Consider the following 21,766-nt stretch of genomic DNA (forward strand, 5'->3'; position numbering starts at 1 on the left):
ATTAATTGTGAAAGTTTCATAAAAAAATTCCGCGTGTCGCCAAACGAAGACCCATATAATATATGGGTCTTCATTGGGCGACACACGAAATTTTTTTTTATGAAACTTTCACAATTCATACAGTTTCGTATGCTGATCACAGAAATAATATTAATTCTATTGAGAAATTAAAAAGAGTGCCGAAAAAAACGGTTTTAATGGTAAAAGTTTAACCGGTAAAATTAGCGGGGCACTGGGCCCGTCACTCAGTACCACCAAGCCGAGACGTGCTTACCGCTCTCTGAATGTTATGGTATAGCTTATCGAGTTATCGGTTAACGAAGCTTTAACGGTAGCAGAATGTGTGCCGGTAAGCTATCGTTAAGGTTGTTGGATAAAACCTGTAACTTTACCGGTAGCTGCCTACCACTACCACCTCCAAACATGAACCCATGCATACAAACAGACGTGAATGAAAATGTATACACCACACCCACCCTCAGACACCCTCCATTCACTCACTCGCGTGGTAGATAGCATACTATTAGCACCAATTAAAGTACGACCTTTTCTCTTTACAATGACATAACAATAAAAACAATATGTAAAATAGAACCAGAGATATAGCTTATTAAAGGACAAAAACATTGATTTTTCGTACTCGACTCGAACTTGTGACGTCACTACTTCCTCACGAGTCTTTTACCAGTAAACTGTCGGTAATTTCGGTAACTGTATTGTTGTTCACCAATAATTTCGATATTGAAATTAGCGGTATTTGCCCAGCACTACCTCCTATATAAGGGAAAAGCCCTTGGTATATAGATAGAACAAAACCTAAATAAAATTATCCAGTTGAGGGTCATATTCATCTGAATGGAATCATAATCAGTTGTAGCTACAGTGTATTCAGACCATGGACTGCTCCACATCTGGATAAACTGTCTAGCCATTACAACAGTCTCTGTTTGGTGGTATGGGTTTAAAGATTGAATAATTGTCTGTTGTTGAGTAATTCACTAATAGATCTCATAGTATTTGAACCATTAAGTATTTCATCCTCACTTTCTTCATCAAAGTCGGAAGATTGTGGGGAGAAGTCAGGCAGGATGGACATAACTGTCTGGCGGAGGTTGGACCCTATTATATCTTGCTTCTCACGTTCTTGCCTTGTAGTGAGAAACAGCTTCCATTGGTGAAAAGCTTTTTGGAGGAGGCATCTGAAACATACACAATAATGTTTACATTAAGTGAAACTCCAAGACACCTTGGGTATTCAGTCCAAGTTCACAAATATTCAAGTTTCATATATATATATATATTATATATATATATATTTATATGTGTATATATGTATATATATGTATATTTAGATATGTATATATATATATATATATATATATTATATATATGTATATTTAGATATGTATATATATATAATATATATATATATATTACAAAAGCGGAGCATGCCGACAGGAGACCTTTTGATCCATATCTAGGTCGGATGCGAAAAAAAATCATATTAATAATAAAACAATAAATAAAAACTATAATAATGTAAATAACAAATAAAATACATAAATAAATGCATAGGTATAGTTAAATAATAAACAAACAGGTAAATAGTAAATAATAATAAATTGACATATAACTAATAATAAATGAAAATCAGACAGACAAATGATAACAAAACAAAAACAAATAATATAAGATAAATTATAATCATTACAGCATATGTATATACATATACATATATATATACATATATATACATATATATACATATGTATATATATATATATATATATATATATATAAAAGTAGAAAAAAAAAAAAAGGAAATATATCTTCAATCAAGCTCATACATTCAAACTATGTCTGAATCAGTTTAGTAATCCATCACCCCTGGTCTCTCTTGCATAGATGCATGGCCTCCAGGAAACTAGTAACAGTTCCTGTGCAGCACCATTAGTCACTTAGAAAAAGATATTGTATAATTTTTTGGGGATTGTTAATGTGGGGCACTGTAGTATAAGGTGTTCTGTGTCATCTGTTTGGTGGTTGCATGTGGGGCAGTTTAGATCTGTGGCCAGGCTCATTCTGTGTTGGTATTGTCATGTTGCTAGATGGTGTCCTGAGCACAGACATAGCAGTGTTGCTCTTGTCGGGTAGATGGTTTTCTCTGTGGGGCTTATATCTGGTGGTTGTTGAAGTATTGAGTTTGGTGATCCCTCTTGAAGGTCTTGCTTGGATATCTGGGTGTGAATGTGTTTGTGTGTGGATGTTTTGTGGTACGTTGTTATAGATGTTTGGGCATGCTGCTTTTTTTGTGGTTCTTGTGAAATGTAGTGTGAAGGGGTATGTGTTCTTTAAGGGATCTGGTGTAGAATTGTGTTCCTGTCATTTTCTTTTGATATTCCATGGAGAGGATTTTGGTTTCTGAATGTAGTAGGGTGGTTTTGGCACATTCTTTTATGTTTATGGAGGAATTAAAACAACTTTGTGTGTTTGTGATACTAATGATATTTATTTGTAGTATGTTTAGGGTGTGTTATTGTGCATTGATTTGTGTTGGTAAGTGTGGTGTATGTGAGGTGGCAGGTGTTGCAGTTAACAGAAGTGTGTGAGAAAGTTATGGGTTTTGTGCATGTAAGATATATGTATGAGCCTGGCTAGAGAGTGTATGAGGGCAGGCACCAGAGCACCAACCTCCTTATGTGAAAGAAACAGAAGAGATAAGAAATAGGTTTATAGTAAGTGATAAAGAGAACAGAGTAAGTTTTTGGGCCCAATCAGGAAACCAATTAGTTGCTGGGTACCTTGGGGCTGTGGGTCTCCTGCAGGAAAGACCTAAGGCAACTGATTGATTGATTGTAAGGTTCAGGAATAGAGTGGTTTGAGGTGAATGAAGGGATTTGTAGAGGTTTTTTGGTATTTTCATGGTTTTTCAGCATATATATGGATGAGGTGGTAAGGGAGGCAAATGCAAAAATGCTAGGCAAAGGTGAGAAATTGGTGGGTGAGAATGAAGGGTTGTGGGAGGTGAGTAGTTGTTGTTATTTGTGGATGACTGCTCTTGTTGCTGATTCAGATAAGAGACTAAAGCAGGTGCCTAAGTCTGGAGGAGGGTTTAGAAGAAAGTTGAGAGGAATTGTGGATGAAAGTGAAGTGATAAGATATGTGAAAAGTTATGATGGTCGCAAATTGAATGTGGAAGTGAAGGGTGAAAGGTTGGAGGATGTGGAGAGTTTTAAGTATTTGGTAGTATGTGGTAGTGAATGAAGGAATGAATGTGGAGATGAATTATGGAGTAAAGGAGCATTTGGGGACAAATGTAAATAGATGGTTGTATGAAGGGGTGCTTGTACCCATAGATTTGTATGGAATGGAGATTTGGAATATATGGGAGACAGAATGGAAGAATTAATGTTTTTGAGATGAAGTGTTGAACCTATACATTGTCAGCCCAATGTATAACTCAGATGCATGCTGGCATTGGCTGATTTAATTTTTTTTTCATAAATTGTCTGAAGTTAATATAAAATGAAAGTAGAGTATAAAAAAGTGCTTACAGTTAAATATATCTGCATCTGTGACCACTGTCCATGTGAGATCAGGGAAATGTACAGACTTACAGTAAGGAAATTGAAGGGTAAGGTTGTAAATTTAGCATATTCTTTCCCTCTCATTCATGTGTTTCAAGCATATTATGAAAGATATAGGCCATACCCACAGTTATTCTGCATGTATAAACCATCTTACTGGATTTATATACCTCAAGAAAACTATGTTTTGTGGTGGTGTATGGAAACCATGCAGCTCACCCAAGCCAATTTGTCAGGAAGCAGCTGCTCTGGCAACAATAATGCAGTTGATGGTCAAGCTTGTTGAATGTTGCGGCATTAAATCAATGCTGTTGACACTGTATGGTTAAGTAATATGATAGTGTGAGAAATGTGGAGGTAAGGCAGAGAACACAGATGGGCACCTAATCTCAGTGGGACACAACTCAACACCCTTCAGACCATACAAAACAAAGCATTAAAAACAATTACAGGTTGCACCTACAGACCACCTACACTATGAAACAAAAGTCCTCAAAGTCAAAGATCACCTTGACATGAGAGGCACACAAACATTTGATGCAGCCTCCACAAACACAGCACACCCACTACACTACATAGCAGAACACCCACACACACAAGAAATAAAAAAAAACACCCAAATACCTATATCACACACAAATACTCTCTTCTCTTCCTCCAAAACCACAAAATACCAGCCTCTGGAAACATATAATCGCATCACTCACTGCTCTATTAACACACTAAAAGACAACACATTGCTGCATGCCAGACCTCCTGATATCCACCCCTCTGAATCCTCTCTCTCACAAAAGGACAGAGTCCACCTGGCCAGACTGCAATGTGGCCACCACCCAGCCCTTCTAAGCTACCAGAAGAGACTGGATCACCACATTGTGGACAAATGCCCAGGATGTAACACTTCATCCTATACTATTCAACACATCATGGAAGACTGCATTATACACAATTATGCATGCAAACAACACAACATACACTTCATAAAGGACTTGTGGGAAAACCCTGTTTCGGCTGTGGCATTCCTTGGGGAGACAGGCCTGCTCGGACAGACAGTCTAGGGAACAACAACAACAACAACAGGGATGGAAAGAGAACTATCAGACAAGGTAGATCAAAAGAAAGAACAAGTGAGGAAATGATAATGATTCAATTTATTGTCTCAAAACTGCCCCCTATCGGGATTGGTACGATTGGTCTAACGACGATTGGTCTAATACCGATTGGTCCAAATCCAATTGGTCTAATAGACCAATTCGTCTAAAACCGATTCGTCCAATATACTATTTGGTCTAATGACGATTAGTCTAAATTTGATGTAAAGACAATGATAGAAATACAAGAATTTAAATCAGACTTTTATTTAAGACACATAAAAATATACTAAGACAATGATAGAGACTTTTATTTAGGACACATAAAAATATACTTTAAAAATACAAAAAGGATATAAAAAAATAACTTAATAAGCAATATTATATACTGAAAGATCAAAATTTTAGATGTGCCAGCGCTCGTAGAAACTAACCTATCGTAATTGTCCTCGCTAAAAACAGACAAGATTCTCTCTTCACGTTCAATATCTTTTCTCTTGAGTTTAGCGTTAGATTCTCCTCTAATAATGCATTCAATCTGTTCTTCCACATTTTTTTGTTCCTTTTGTAGTTCGGTAATTAGCTTAAAAATTCCAACATGTGCAGAGCCTACTAGTATCTCCAGCCGTCGATGCCATGCTTCCACTTTGTTCTGTGTCCTTGGAACACCAAGTTCCATCCTGTCATGTACGGACCATAATGAAGGGGGGAAAAAGAGGAGGAGACCGCATTTCCTGACCTCGCAATACTCTACGAATTTTGCCCCTAACATAATTTTCGTCGAAGTAATTAACAACCTGAATGCCCTCCTCTGGAATTGTGTCCTTGAGTTCCAGCCATGCAGCCTCGATGTCACTAGCAGGTAAGAAGGCTAGTGCTACCATCTGCCGGATTTTCAACGAAAAGTTTTCATCAGTGCCATACAAGGTTTTTAAACCAGATGAAATTATTTTTCTATAGATGCTCTGTCCTAAATGAAAACAACAACAACAACAACAACCCTTGTTAGTTGTTCCAGGCATTTCGGATTTAACTGCATTCATAACACTAATTTCGAAGTCAGTGATTATCATCTGAGGAGAAAGGTAAATTTCGTTTTCCGCTGCATAATCTTGTAGATCACGGAATAACTGAATATAACATTCCGCGTTTTTTCGTGACAAGTACATACACTAATGGCAACACTCGACTTCTGTCATGTGGTTCAATGGGAGGATGAATTGTATACATTTGCTTGAAAACCGTAGGAACGGTTTTAAATGTCCCGTCCATTATCCAAAATTTAGCATTTTCAAGTTTTTTCATATTAAAACAAGTAGTAAATATCAGTATTTTGTCGTCTCCAACACTTGATTCTTTTATTAGAAATGGCTCACCAGAGTGTTTGTTGGTACTCAATTGGAATAGATATTTCATCCAAATCAGTTGGCTCTACTGGCTCTTTACGCATTCTGCTTACTATTTTCTTGAGAGCCCCTTTCTTCCCAACATACGGTACAATAGAAGAATCAACTGAACTACACACGTCTTGAATTATTTGGCATGGTTTGTCACTGGTTTCAATAGCTCTTTGTTTTATTTTATTACGGCACTTCACTACATCGATTCGACTGACTTCCGCAGATCCACAAGTATGATTACTGTTTTGTTACAATGTGACAATTATCTTCACAGTGAGTTACGACAGATCCTTTACATTATCTTGTTTCGCATCGCCAGTAAAATGTTTCTTTACCACTTGTCTTTTGAACCCTTTTTGAGCGTAATGTAAACAGATAACCATCTGCAGCAAGCTTTTCCTTTCCTCTTTCGGATAGCACAATTTCACACACAGGAAACTCCATGCTAGGGCTTAGGAGAATACTCCAAAATGCAAATACACAAAGTAAGAAAGAACTTCGACACAAACTATCTCTTAGTTAAATCGGTAGTTAGAATAAAGAAATTTTGCACAAACTATCCTTTAGGTGAAGCGGTAGTTAGGTATGGTAATTAGACGAATCGTATATTTGGTTTTAGACCAATTCGCTTTGGACCAGTCTTAGTTAAATCGGTAGTTAGAATAAAGAAATTTTGCACAAACTATCCTTTAGGTGAAGCGGTTGGTTTTAGACCAATCGTGTTGTTGGACCAATCGTACTATTGGACGAGATGGTTTTAGACCAATTCGCTTTGGACCAATTGGAATTAGACCAATCGTCGTTAGACCAATCGTCCGGGACCGCCCCTATCAGGAGACAAGAATGGTGTTCCTTATTGAGGACTTTGGAGCTTGGAATTTAATAAGCCATACCCTTATTCAACTTGCTGGTGGCAGGGTTCAAACTGCCATCACCTCAACCTCTACCACAGGTAATGACACCCTAAGTTGCTCGGCCAATGAGCATCCAAAAAGAGTGTGGAAACCAGAAGTGAATGGAATAAAGTTAAGATTAAGACAAAAAAAATATAGGTGGATGGATGGTGCAGGGACAGATGAATGAGGAATGTCAAACAAGGAAGAGAGAGTGCAAAAGATGTGAGTGAATGGAGGGAAATAGTGAATGAGTGAAAGGATGACATGGTCCAAAGGAATGTAAAAAAATTAAAGTTCACATGTAGTCTAACATTGTCAGAAAAAGTAAGTACTAATACCTCTTGTAGTGTGAAGAGGCTACAGCCATTCTACTGTGCCTCTGTACAATTTCGTCCGCTGTGAAGGATCTCCACTTTTGAAAATAGCCCCTCATCAGTCCTAAATTGTGGTGATTTACTATCTTGGCTTCTTCTTCCTTCTGCTGCAACATATCCTGGTGTGATAACATTAACAACTTGAACCTGGCTGTGCTCTTTACTTTGTTTTAGTCAGCAGCTAAGTTTACTCACAAGACCAAAAGTAATAAAACAAGTCTTCCAGCCTATTCACATACATAGCCCCCTCTTTACCAAAGGTGAATTTATTTTGGATGCAATCAGGCTATATAATTTCAGTGTCACTTGTTTCAATGAGAAAGGAATTACTAAATTTTGTTCTAGTCAATGTCAAACTATACAAATGAGGAGTACACCCTTGAAAAGAAGGGTCATTACCATATAATAAAGATGTAATTGGGAAGAGATGGGCTACTGCTTTGTTGTACCTAATTATTTCACACCATGACAAATGTTAACATCCTTTCAATTTCTAAGTTATGTAATATTCTAAGGAGCAAGAACTTTTATGTCAAGATGAATAGGAACTGTAATTAGTTGGGCTGGTTTAGTGCTCAACCTTGTTAGAGAGTATTTAGGGAGGAGCAAAGGTACTTTGGTCCAAGCTGAAGGATCTTTCTATTGCTTAAAAAATCTGAAATATTATAAAGAGTGTGGGCATATCAATGAAATATAAAATAATTTCTATGCATATTCTTATGCATCAGGGAATAATTAGGGGTGAAATTCCCAAGAGCTTATAGTTAACCTTTGCACAGGTTATATTAATTAAGTTCTGCCCTCTTCTAAATGTGACTGGTTATCAAACTAAAAGAGAGCCAGTGATCGGTGTTTGTGTCCTCAGAACTGCATTCATCCTAGTGATATGTTTTCTATTGGTTGGACTGAGTGGAAAAGGTGTTGGTTGGCGTTGAACTGTTCAGATAAATTTTATTCTAGTACAGTATAATGAAAATCTAAACTCACCATCCTCCATTGTAACCAATATTTCTGCAGTATTTTGAGATTGTAAAAGCTGAGAGCAAGTGAGTCCTTCCTAGCATGTTCTTGTTGTTGATGGATTCTTAGGGCATGAAGAGCTTTCTTCATCAGAGTGGTGGCATAATGATGTTTTGCTCTCCTGATAGCCTCATGTCGAAGAATAACCAGAATTTTCATGTGCTGAAAGTACCTAGGAAATTGGGAATTTTTAGTTTGTAGCAGGAGTTTCTCTTCTTTCACCATAGGTTTTCCTGAATGAAGTAATTTGGAAAGTAAACCAGTTTGAAATTTCTAAATCAAATAAAAAAAAATTTCTAAATGTGTGCATTTATACTGTCAAAGGCAAAATAAAAATAATAATTTAATTCATATTATTTCAATCACCCAGTGGAGAGAGATGTTTTGTAATTCTTGAGTACCTCCCAAGGAGGAACCCACCCCAACCCTAAGATGGAGGAAGGCAAGAGTAAGAAAAAGAGGAAATTTAAGAAAATGGAAAAAGAGAAGTAACAGTAGATATTGAGTAATGTATTAAAAAGTGTCAGAAAGAGGTGATTTTATTTTATTTTATTCTATTCGGATTCAATCATATATACAATAAAATACATGTAAGACTCATATTATACATAGTAAATACAATTGTACATCCGAGGATGGCACAGAAAGTCAAAAGACTTATTTCCACTATGGTCCTCAGGTAAGCACTGAGATGCCACAATATAGATATGATAGCATAAAGTGAAGCAAAAATTTCCTGGAAGCTACATTTCACCTTTAGGAAAGAATGAGGGCATTGGATTGATTGACTGATGCATGAATCAAGTAATGAAAAACTGATGGATACAGAAAAAGATGAGTAAGGTTCACAAATTTATGGGTTGAAAGGAAAATTCAAGGACAAAAATGTGAAGTTGCAGTGGAAATAGTGTTCTTATGTGATAATGAACTGTGAATGGTGGGATTAGAAAGTGGCCTGTTTGAGTTTACTTAACACAGTAGAAGGAGAATTTACAGGATATACAGTCACCGCAAAAAAGACTCGGACCTACCCGGTAAAATGGTATGGAACCGAGGTACGTATGTTATTTGCGATGAGTAAACTATACAGTCAGTTGCTGTCGCTGGCGACATCTGGTTTCTTTCTCAGCAAGTCTGTGGACCATATGGCAGACTGCTTGGCCACTAATGGGGGATGCCGTAGAGGTTTGCTCCTGACCATTGTGCCCAGGATTTTGGAGCTACAGCTTTTCTGGCCTATGATTTGCCTCCAATGCTTTAAACATGGTTCACAAATATTTATCCCAAGAGGAGAAAGCTAGGATTTTGGCCTGGAGACAGGAAAATGTGCCAATTAAAGAGATCGTCAGGTGTTCTGGCCGGGACAAGTCTACGGTGATGGCATTGCTGGCGGCAGCTCGCGGCCTCCCACCCGACGTTTGTCCTGAGCACAAACCCATCCCTAGATGCCCTTGAAAGACTTCAAAGGCAACTGACAACCTTCTAAAAAGGGAAGTAAGGAAAAATCCAAGGGTTACTGCTGCACAACTAAAGGAAAGTCACCTGAAACCTCTACAAAATATCTCAGTAAGGACAATAATGCACCGTCTGCAGAAGGACCTGAAGCTCCCTAGCCGTACCGCTGCCTGCAAGCCTTTACTCACCGACTGCATGCGGAAGGCTAGGCTGGCATTTGCAAAGCAGTATGCTAAGTGGACGAAAGAAGAGTGGTCTAAGGTCATGTGGTCTGATGAAAGCACATTTCAAGCACATCCCAAGCCAGCATGTGATGGTCAGACGCCCGTCAACAGCAAGCCGGTATGATGCAGCCTACACATCCCCTACTGTGAAGCACTGTGAATGTCACGGTTTGGGCATGTTTTAGTGGTGCATTCGGTCGAGGAGGGCTGTATTTCCTGCCAAAGAATATGATGATGAATAGTGACTGGTATATTAGTGTGTTAAATGACCATCTCCTTCAGTGTTACAATATTCATGCCAGCAACATTTTCATGCATGACAGTGCTCCATGTCACAAAGCGAGGAAGGTGACCAACTGGCTCTCTGAAAAGAATATTCAGGTCTTGCAGTGGCAAGGAAATAGTCCTGATCTCAATCTGATTGAGAACTGTTGGCATGTTATGAAAAACAAACTTGCAGAAAACAAACAGTCATCCTTGCCTAAGCTCATTGATGCAATTAAGAAAGTGTGGTGCACTGAAATGGGAGAGGATTACTTCCGCAAATTGAGTGACAGCATGCCAAAACGACTACAAGACATCATCAAGAACAAGGGGAACATGACTAAATATTATATGCCCATTTTTATTGTTATCTTTGCACGTGACTGCCAATTTTGTTTATAGTCTGGGTAGGTCTGAATCTTTTTTGTGGTGACTGGGGTATTGGCTGCATGTTATTGTGGCAAAGTAGCATGCTGTTGATACTTTAGGGTCTATATGGGGCACTCCTACGGACCAGAGCCACACATCATTTTGTCTATGATAGAGGAAAACTCTGTTCATAGAGAAATGATGACACTTTTATACTACGACTGTCCCTCCGTTATGTTGTCCCCCAACCCCTTGTTACTGTCCTGTACCATTTCTCTGAGTATTCATTTTCTGTGGTGGGGGAAAAGAATACTGCCACCAAGTAATGCCACTTGGATCGTAAGAGGCGAGAAGAAAAGGACGGGGATTGGGACTAGGCATCCTTCTCCTTGTAGCCCCACAGGAAAAAAAAAAAAAAAAGTAAAGGCATAAGAGGGTCTGGGAGTTTTCCGACCAGCACCCTAAGGTTTGGGTCTTTTAATGTGCATGGATGTGGTACAGATGAGGGTAAAAGGGAAGAGATAGGTAGTATGTTTGTGAGAAGAAAGATGGATGTGTTGGCTTTGAGTGAAACAAAGTTGAAAGGGAAGGGCGAGTGTAAGTTTGGGAGTGTAAGTGGGAGGTTATCAGGAGTGAAGAGAGGGTGAGGGAGGGAAGGGGTGGCTATGCTAGTAAGTGAAGAGAGGGTGAGGGAGGGAAGGGGTGGCTATGCTAGTAAGTGAAGAGATAGGTAAACGTGTAGTGGAGTGGAAGGAGGTTTCCTCAAGGATAATGTGGATGAAGGTGAAACTGGGAAAGGAGATGTTGGTTTTTGTAAGTGCATATGGGCCTGGCAGTGAGAAGAGTGTAGAAGAAAGGGAGGCTTTTTGGATAGATTTAAATGAGTGCATAGAGGATTTAGGGAGAAATGTCAATGTAATAGTACTGGGAGACCTTAATGCTAGGGTAGGAAATGATCCAATTGATGGAGTGGTTGGGAAATGTGGAATTCTAGGAAAGAATCGTAGTGGAGAGTTGATGGTGGAAATGTTTCTAGAAAGAGAGTTGATGATAGCAAATACAGTGTTTTGGAAGAAAGTCAAGCATAAGTACACATGGGAGAGGGTGGTGGATGGAAGGGTGGTAGATTGAGCGTTAATGGATTATATAGTGGTAAATAGGATTATGATAGGAAGATTTAAGGATGTACATGTGCTAAGGGGAGAGGGTGGGGGAATATCAGATAATTTTTTGGTGGAAGGTAAGTTAAGAGTGGAAGATAGATGGAGAAAGAGAAAAGGGACAAAAGGTAGGGAGGTGCTTAGAGTAAACTCTTTAAATGAAAAGGAAAAGGAGAAGGAGTACAAGAAGAAGCTGAAGGAGGAGTGGGAGGGAGTGAAGGATAGAGTAGAGCTAGGTGTGGAGGAGTAATGGGGATGGTTCAAGGAGGGAGTCACAAAGTGTGCAAGGATGGTGTGTGGAACAAGAAGGACAGGAGGAAATAGAAGGAAGGGTAGTGAATGGTGGGATGAGGAAACAAAGAAGGTTGTAGAAGAGAAGAAGCGAGCTTTCACAGATTGGTTACAAAATAGGACGAGGGAGTCATATGAGAGGTACAAAGAAAAGAAAAGAGAAGTAAAGCGCAAGTTAAAAGAGGCAAAGAGGAGAACAGATGTGAAATGGGGTAAGAGTATGACAGAAAATTTTGAAAGTAATAAAAAGATGTTTTGGAAAGAAATTAAGAGAGGAAGAGGAGGCGAATCAAGTAGAGAAGAAAAGGTAAAAGGTGCAGATGGAGAGATGATAATGGAAGAGAAGGCAGTAAGGGGAAGATGGGCAAAGTATTTTAGGGAGTTGCTAAATGTGAAGGAGGATAGGGAGGGAAAGATAGCTGCAGTGGGAAATGCTAAGAAAATGACCGTGATAAGTGAGGAAAATGGAGGAGAAATAAGAAAGAATGAAGTGAAGGCAGTTGTTAAGATGATGAAAGCAGGTAAGGCACCTGGTCTGGATGGATGCCATGCAGAATGTCTAAAAAAAGGAGGTACAGTGATGGTGGACTGGCTGATGAGGTTATTCAATGTTTGCTGGAGAGAGGGTAGAGTGCCAGAGGACTGGAGGAGTGCCTGTATAATTCCACTTTACAAGGGAAAAGGGGACAGGTGTGAATGTAGTAGTTTCAGAGGGATTAGCTTGTTAAGTGTAATTGGGAAGGCTTATGGGAGGATCTTGACTGAGGGGATTAGGAGAGGAACAGAGGGAGTAATTGGAGAGGAATTGTGTGGATTTAGGACGGGTAGAGGTTGTGTAGATCAGATTTTTGTGGTAAGACAGATACGTGAGGAAGCTATAGGAAAGGGGAGGGATGTTTTTTGGTCTTTTATGGATCTGGAAAAAGCTTATGACAGGGTAGACAGAAAGGCACTGTGGGAGGTTATGCAGATATACGGGGTAGGAGGAAAGCTTCTAGGAGCTGTCAATAGTTTTTATGAGGGTAGTAGAGCTTGTGTCATGATTAGAAATGGAGAGGGTGAGTGGTTCGAGGTAAAGGTGGGACTTCGTCAAGGATGCGTTATGTCGCCATGGCTGTTCAACTTATACATGGATGGGGTAGTGCGAGAGGTAAATGCAAGGGTAGTGGGTCAGGGATTGGAGATGGTCAACGAAAATGGAGAAAAGTGGGAAGGTGAGCCAGCTGTTGTTTGCGGACGACGCTGCGCTTGTGGCAGGGTCGGAGGAGGGATTGAGGAAGTTGGTGACAGAGTTTGGGAGAGTGTGTGATAGAATAAAGCTGAAGATAAATGTGGGTAAAAGTAAGGTGATGAGATGTACAAGGGGTGAAAGTGACAGTAGACTGGAAGTGAGCATTAAGGGGGAGCGACTGGAGGAAGTGGATAGTTTTAGATACTTGGGTGCAAATGTGGCAGGAAAAGGTGGAGTGAAGGTGGAGGTAGAATGTAGGTGGATTAAAAAGTGTAATGAGGAATAGACATTTGGGAATGGATGCTAAGAGGAGACTGTATGAAGGAGTGATTGTGCCAACAGCACTGTATGGGGCAGAAACATGGAACATGAGAGAGGAAGAGAGAAGGAGTTTGAATGTGTTTGAGATGAGGTGTCTGAGAAGTATGATGGGGGTTACTCGGCTAGATAGAGTGAGAAATGAGGAGGTGAGGAGGAGAACAGGGGTGGAAAGGGAGTTGGGAGATAGGGTTGATGAAAGAGTATTCGGGTGGTTTGGACACATGGAAAGAATGAATGAAGAAAGACTAGTAAAAGAGGTATGGAAGGCAGATGTGGAGGGAGTGAACATGAAGGGACGTCCTAGGATGAGGTGGATGGATGGGGTGAAGGGGGCTTTGGGGAAGAGGGGAATGTCTGTTGAGGAAGGACGGGAGAGGACAGAAGACAGGGGTGAATGGAGAATGGTTGTATATGGATGATGTTGTGATGCATGAGGTGAAATGGGTGGGGGGATGGGGGGCGAGGTAGTATGTGTGAGCAAAATTTGACGCAGCCTGAAGGGATTTCTCCCCGTCTTCTCCTTTTATGCATGGGGGGGTGGAGAGGGGGGTCACCGATTTAATGAAGCGGCCTTGCTGTGGATGTGCTGTGTCTTGTGATACTGCTTCTGACCCAGGGCAGTGGACAAGGCGCAGGGATGACCCGTCATCCAGGAAGTGCTAAGATAAGAGGGAGGGTGGAGGGGTGTGGAGTATATTCGGGGATGGAATGGATGGGAATGATTTTATGCCTTTTCCTTTTTGGCTACCTCACTTGTAAGGGGGGAAAGCCTTGTATGTATGTACTTCATTCTATAAGAAACATTATAAGAAACATCTCTCTGTATTGTGAAGTTGTGTGTATTATATGTTCATATGTTGTAATGCATGAGGAGCAAAAATTTTTGAGAAAATTTCAGTTATTCAGTGAATCGGCTCAGATTGAACGAGATTGCAGTATTCAATGTGTTTCACCAATTTTCATGTCAGAAAATTGCGAAGTTTATACTGTTAGCTTGAAAAGACACTGTTTTTATGACTAATTTTGTCATTTATGTGAAGGTTGTTAGCTTGAATAGACACTACTGTGTTTTTATGACTAATTTGGTCATTTGTGCTAATTTTTGGGCAATTTTTGTCATTGATTTTAAATGCCCAAGGGTATTTTTTTTGTCATCACATTAACACCTATATATTCATCACAAATGTCACTGAGCATACTGTACTTGGATTAAGGAATTAATCTTAACCATTCCCATACAATTGAAATCTATCAGCTGAATAGTATTGTCCGGCCATAACCATTAATCCATTCTACAATTAAACCTAGAATATGCTATGAGTCCAGAGTTGTTGAGACTCCTATGCTCTGTATGTGAATTTTCAAGGTTTCAAACAAGGTTACAACTCTGAAAGCTGTATACCTTGTTTATGCATTGCCAGTCAGCCTGCAGATGCAGGGAATATAGGTCATGTGTTCGTTCCGTGGCACCCACTATCTAGTCTTTTTGCTGGCTAAAGTGCCACCATCTCAGAGAACACGCAGAGCAGTGTATCCCCTCAGATTCTGCGACCTCTGATTCCACCTCAGCTCATGTGAGCTCCCTGCAGGAACCAGAACCACTTGCGAAATTGAAGGTACCCAGAAAAAAACCCCTGTTTTTACCAATGCCTATGAGACTGTCAAGGCCATTGAGCTGGACAACAAGAAGGCCAGATTCACATTCTGGCCCAATCTGCAAAAGTAACTTGAGTTGACTTCCCTCAACCAGAGTCACACGACTATCTGAAAGTCATCCGGACTCTCAGTGGGAGGAACATCTCCCTTATTAGGCTCAACTAGGAAGAAAAGCTGGAAAGGGCAAGGCTGGTAGGCCATCCTGTGGAGTTCCCATTGGCCAGGGTGGAGCACCACCCGAGAGTTACTTCTAATAGATGTCTTGGCCTGAAGGAGGAAGTACTGAACCATGCCATAGTGGAAATGCAAAGCTAAACCTGGGGATTTGGAGCAAGTTAAAGCTGATTCTCTTCCCCCAAGAACCACCCCGCTGCTTCCAGTGCCTCCGGTCGTGCTGTCTGCAGTGGCCCTCACAAATCTGAGGAATGTTTCCAGAAGCACAGAGAAGGAAGGGAAGTTACACCAAAGTGCTCTAGCTGCCAGGAGGAACACAAGGCATGGAGTGCCAACTGCAGTGTCTGGAGGTGGATCCCGGAGAAGGCCACTCTGTCCCCCCGCATAGCATGAATTCACTGCTGATTGCTCCAGCATGGGGTCTCCAACTCCAAGCCACTCAACACCTCTGATGTCAATGGGAGCATACCTACCATTGCCACCACATCACCCTTGGCATCTGGAAAAACATAAGCTGAGTACTCCCGTTTCCTCCCAGGCCCCCAGCACCCCTCCGGCCATGAACAAGGAGGGCATGAGGGAATTCATGACCACCATGGCCACTGCTATGTTGAAGTGTATGGGGGCGACTGACTCCGCCACGACAGTGTTCATGATGAAGGTTGTACAAGACCTATATGACCAGCTCACACACTCAGTGGCCCCGAGGACAGTTACTCCCCCCACCCCACCCCTCACGGTTTACGGCGAGAAAAACTACAGCTACTGGGTCGAAGTTGAAGGTCACGGTCGTGGTAGGTAACAATCTCCACCACCACCCTGCTCTCAACACAAAGACTGTCCCCCACCCCCACCCCCATGGAAGACGATACTCCTGCCACAGTGTCTTCAGACAACAGTTCTCAAATATCAGACGACAACTACAAACTAATGTCTCTGTGCAGCAACGATAGAATAGGTACACTTCTCTCTTCCACCCTATTCCTCCTCCTCCTCCTCCTCTTCCCCCTCCCACCTTACTCCTTCTCCCCCTCTCCTTCCCACTGTACTTCTCCTCTTCCCCCTCCCACCCTACTCCTTCCTCTCTCCCACTCTACACCTTCCCCTCCCGCCTACTTTGAGGTGTTTCGTTTACGAATATTGAGCTAAAATAGTTGTTTAAAATATCACACATTCCTTCATTTCAATATTCAAGTTGACCGTCAGCAGATAATAGTGGGTCAATGTGATTCCTAATAACCTTTTTATCTCTAATCTATTGACACCAGTAAGCCATGCCCGCACTGCAACAGCATGATGCTGCAACTATCCTTTGCAGTCACAACCAGAGGACACCGGTACAAGTACCAAACAGAGGACATCAGGAATTCGAAGACGTTTCTTCTGGACCGGAGCTATCAGACAAGGTTTTAGACAGCACTATTTCCAACCCAAACATTGAAACCTTCAAAAGACGCCCATACGACTACCAATTTTCCTCCTAGACAAGGTAGCTTCTTACCACTATGTGATGTGCCACACCAATGAATCAAAGCAGCTTCATCACTGACGAGGATCTGTACCGAAACCTTGGTAAACCGTCTAAATACGCCGGATAACTAATGACTGTTGCATGCTAGAATAACTGAAACCAGCTGTGTGGAGAAATAGCTTCGCCATTCTTTCTAATGATAATAATAATAATAATAATAATAATAATAATAATAATAATAATAATAATAATAATAATAATAATAATAATAATAATAATAATAATAATAATAATAATAATAATAATAATAATAATAATAATAATAACAAAATATTAATAATATTAACAACAACAACAGTAATAATAGGTATCATCGACGTGATACAAGTTTAACCCTTTAAGAAACCAAGGCTTCTTGTAAACGATAAACACAAAGTAATCTTCGTACTGAAAAGGTTTACGTTATTTTGTTCCCAGTGAAGTCGACCTAACCATTCCATTTAACTAGCCAAACGCTTTTAGGAGGGAGAGGGGACACTTGGTCCCCTCTTCCTCCTAAAAGCGTTGTACATAACGGTAGAACTGTAGAATATGCCGTCACTGCTTCGCGGGCAAGTTTCTTCTTCGTCTTCTTCTTCTTCTTTTTCTTCTCCTCCTCCGCGCCAATGTGGCAATTATCTTGCAGTCCCCACCAACAATGCAGTAGTTGAATTTTCCCACACAGGAAATGACTATTATTATTATTATTATTATTATTATTATTATTATTATTATTATTATTATTATTATTATTATTATTATTATTATTATTATTATTATTATCATTACTATTATTATTATTATCATTATTATCATTATTATTATTATTATTATTATTATTATTATTATTATTATTATTATTATTATTATTATTATTATTATTATTATTATTACCATTATCATTATTATTATCATTATTATTATCATTACTATAATTATTATTATCATCATTATTATCATTACTATTATTATTATTATTATTATTATTATTATTATTATTATTATTATTATTATTATTATTATTATTATTATTATTATTATTATTATTATTATTATTATTATTATTATTATCATTATCGTTGTTTCTTTTATAGATGAACGTCGGGTGATATTCTATAACTAGAGGTATATTTGATGAAGCCCCCCTTTTCACTCCATATTCAGTCCTATAGCTGAATAAAATCGTCCGGCGTTACACAGGTACAACATGAAAAGACTAATAACACGGAACTCGTGCAACACCTCACCTCCTGAGCAGGGCTTCCTCGTAGTGTCTGCGAGCCAACTTGGTGTGGAATGCCTCCCATGCTTCTCGCTCCCTCCGAAGCTCCTTCTTCCTCTCTCGAAGTCTCTGCTCCTCGGCGATCTCCTCCAACCTCCTCCTCTGTCTTTCACGCTCCTCCTTGCGCCTCCTCTGCTCTTCCTCCACTTTCTTCATTCCTTCTTCATACTCTCTGATCTTCCTCTGTTCCTCTCTGTCCCTCCTTCGGTCGCTCCTCTCCCTCGCTCTGCAGAGAATGCTCGAGAGGGTGTTGGTCCTTGACTGGTCGACCTCCTCCGGGGCGCCGTAGTTGTAGGTGACGTAATCGCGATCCTTGAGGACGTGGTAGGTTCTCCTGGGCGGTGTCTTCTGCGCCTCCTTCTTCGCGTGATCGCGGTCCCTCTTCCTCTGGATCTCCGTCGCGATGTATCCAGCGACTTGCTCGGCCGAGATGCGGATGTGTGACGTGTCACTCATCTCCTGCCATGGATTCATCGTGGCCGGACCCAAACACAGGAGGCTTCCTTCGTGTCAATAAAATTGCCCGCCCGACGGCGAATAGAATAAGTGTGCGATTGACGAGGTTTATTCTGGTTATAGGTAGTTCATTCAGGGTGATGAAATTCTCTCATAGATGTCACCAAATCATCTTTATCATCAACTCCCGTCCCCTTCCACCCTCTCTGGCTTCGGATTCAGCAACATAAACACTCGCACCTCAGCAGATGCAAGCAGAAACCCTTTCAAGTCTTCACTCACTCGTTTCGTTCACAAGGACGTGCTACGGAGATGATTCCAATATCCTGGCGGCGGCGGCGGCAGCCAGAATAAAAAGTCAAAGTGTCCTCACCACTCGCTGCGTAAGAGCATAAGGATACACTACAACCTTTTCGCCGCCGGTGGGTAGTTGTTGTTGTTGTTGTTGTTGATAATGATGTTAAAGATAGAATGGATTTGTGTTCTTCCAGAACTTTAAAGTAAAATAGTAGGTGGTTTAGGGTCGTTCTAGATTTGCACTTTGCGTTGTGAAATAAATCATCTTGCAGCAACCAGAACAAATGCATGAACGACACCACTTCCGATCTAATGGAGATGAGATACTACACGCAGATGAATGTAATTGCGTGGCGGCAGCCTTATGAAATATGCGAGCGACACCTCTTGGGAGAAAGTGAACGTAGAAAACTTAAAACATTTGGTCAGTGGTCGTTAATAAAACGGATATTTCCAAGATTGTAGACAATACTTTTTCCAGGTGAATAATGACCACTGGACGCCAAAGGAGTCGTCCAAACCCACGAGAGTCCAGCGATGACTGGCAATGCCGCCCGCCGTTGTTGCTGCCAAAACCGATTTCCGATTATCAAAGAGAATCGATTTGGGTTCCCTTATAGTAGCTTGCACTTACTCGTATACATATACAGTATATACATCTTTTGACTTTTGATTTTGATCATTGTTGGCGGAAATGGTGATAATAAACCAAGTAAGCGAACGTTGCGTGAAACTGTAGAAACAAGTGTTGAAGAAGGGGAAAAGGGGGATATTAATGAACAAAAGGCAACTGGTGTGTTGCCATAGTAACGGGCGATGCTTCGCGTTCCATCGCGACACTCGAATGCATTGCGGCGCGGCGTATCGCCCATGTTGTGCGTCGTACTGGAGTTACTTTTCCAGATTACATATGTTTTGAAATTCCACGCACTGTCAACAACATCACTAGAATTCCTTCGATAATCGAAAGAAAGTTACACCACAGCCCGAAAATCGAACATTTCCCATTTCACCACCGACGCATGCACGTCGATCCACAGATGAACTGATAAAATAAAGAAAAATTCCGGTGTTCATAGAATCAACTGCGAAAGCTGAGAATGAGGAAAAGCTAGCTCAATTACAAACTTGTTACATAAAGAGGGGAAATTATAATTAAAAAGTACACTTAAAACGGAAGTACCTAATGCCAAATAACAATATTGCAAAGCATGATTGCTTCAGCAAATAGACTGGATGGGAGTGATGGGTGGTAATGGACATGGGACTGCCTAGTGTAGGCCTTATGGTCTCTTGCAGTCTCCTTAAATGTTTTCATGTTCTTATACATGGGTGTATGTTGATATACGTGTGTGTGTTTTTGACCATATTATATTTACATACATATACCAAAGGCTTTTTTCCCTTATAAGGGAGGTAGCCAAAAACAAAGGCATTAAAACAACTTCCATCCATTTCATCCCTAACATACTCCACTCCCCTCCACCTTCTTCCCTCCCTCTTATCTTGGCACCTCCTGGATGAGGGGTCATCCCTGCATCTTGCCCACTGCCCTGGGTCAGAAGCAGTGTCGCAAAACACAGCACATCCACAGCAAGGCCGCTTCATTAAATCGGCGACCCCCCTCTCCGTCCCCTCATGCAGAAAAGAAGACGGGCTGCATCAATTCATTTCTCACACATACTCGCTCAACCCCCATCCCCCACCCATTCCACCACATACATCACATCATCATCCTTACACCATTCTCCATTCACCCCTATCTTCTGTCCTCTCCCGTCCTTCCTCAACAGACATTCCCCTCTTTCCCAATGCCCCTTTTACCCCGTCCATCCATCTCATGGTGGACCCCTCATGTTCACTCCTTCCACCTCTGCCTTCCACACCCTTTTTACTAGTCTTTCTTCATTCATTATTTCCATGTGTCCAAACCATCCCAATACTCTTTCATCAACCATATCATCCAACTCCCTTTCCACCCCCGTTCTACTCCTCACCTCATTTCTCACTCTATCCAGCCTAGTAACCCCTATCATACTTCTCAGACACCTCATCTCAAACACATTCAAACTCCTTTTCTCTTCCTCTCTTATGTTCCATTTTTCTGCCCCGTACAGTGCTGTCGGCATAATCACTCCACATACACTCTTAGCATCCATTCCCAATTACCTATTTCTCATTACATTTTTAATCCCCCAAAGCATTTATTTGCTTCTCTCAATCTACATTCTACTTCCACCTCCACTCCTCCCTTTCCCGCCGCCAGATTATATTTACCTCATTATAACGTGTAAAAACTACAATCGGGTAGTTTGTGTATGTGTGTGTGTGTGTATTTGTGTGTTTGTGTATGTATCCTATTGTAATTGTATTTACCCAGTTGTATTTCATGGGAAGGGAAGCTACGCTCGTCCAATTTGTTGCAGACATCCACCACTCTGTGGATTTTTTTAAGGTCTCTAACTGTCCTTTTTGAGTCTCTTTTCATGCTCCCTTGCATTTCTCTTATCCCAATTTAGTAAGTCTTCTCTATCAAGTCCCCTCTTTTTTTCTTTGTCCCAGAGTCGGTAATTTCAGTTTTGACAAACTCTCCTCATATGACAGTTTTGAAAGTGTTGGGGCCATCTTCGTAGTTGCTCTCTGGATTTTTTTAACCACAACTTATAACCACCGCTTATACGACTTATAACTACAACTTACAACCACGG

The 21,766-nt window shown here is 40.6% G+C and overlaps 1 protein-coding gene across 1 annotated transcript; it reads right to left on the reverse strand.

Moving 5' to 3' along the window:
• Positions 1-315: 315 nt before the first annotated feature.
• LOC143028726 (uncharacterized) lies at positions 316-18,779 on the reverse strand. The gene is made up of 4 exons (XM_076191096.1): positions 18,271-18,779; positions 8,336-8,540; positions 7,313-7,467; positions 316-1,199 (listed from the first exon to the last, which is right to left on the reverse strand). The coding sequence occupies exons 1-4, from the start codon at positions 18,777-18,779 to the stop codon at positions 962-964; spliced, it is 1,107 nt and encodes a 368-aa protein (XP_076047211.1). The 3' UTR covers positions 316-961.
• Positions 18,780-21,766: the final 2,987 nt, after the last annotated feature.

This window comes from Oratosquilla oratoria, chromosome 10 (genome assembly GCF_046742065.1).
Source record: "Oratosquilla oratoria isolate Oo_2021 chromosome 10, ASM4674206v1, whole genome shotgun sequence".
Taxonomy (NCBI): domain Eukaryota; kingdom Metazoa; phylum Arthropoda; class Malacostraca; order Stomatopoda; family Squillidae; genus Oratosquilla; species Oratosquilla oratoria.

What these genes read in the sequence shown, in the direction of transcription:
- LOC143028726 (XM_076191096.1), bottom strand. Translation starts at nt 18,779, where the DNA reads ATGAATCCATGGCAGGAGATGAGTGACACGTCACACATCCGCATCTCG. An exon ending in GAGGAAGCCCTGCTCAGGAG is followed by an intron (nt 8,541 to 18,270) that starts GTGAGGTGTTGC and finishes CCAATTTCCTAG; the next exon opens with GTACTTTCAGCACATGAAAA. An exon ending in GCCTCTTCACACTACAAGAG is followed by an intron (nt 1,200 to 7,312) that starts GTATTAGTACTT and finishes TGTATGTTTCAG; the next exon opens with ATGCCTCCTCCAAAAAGCTT.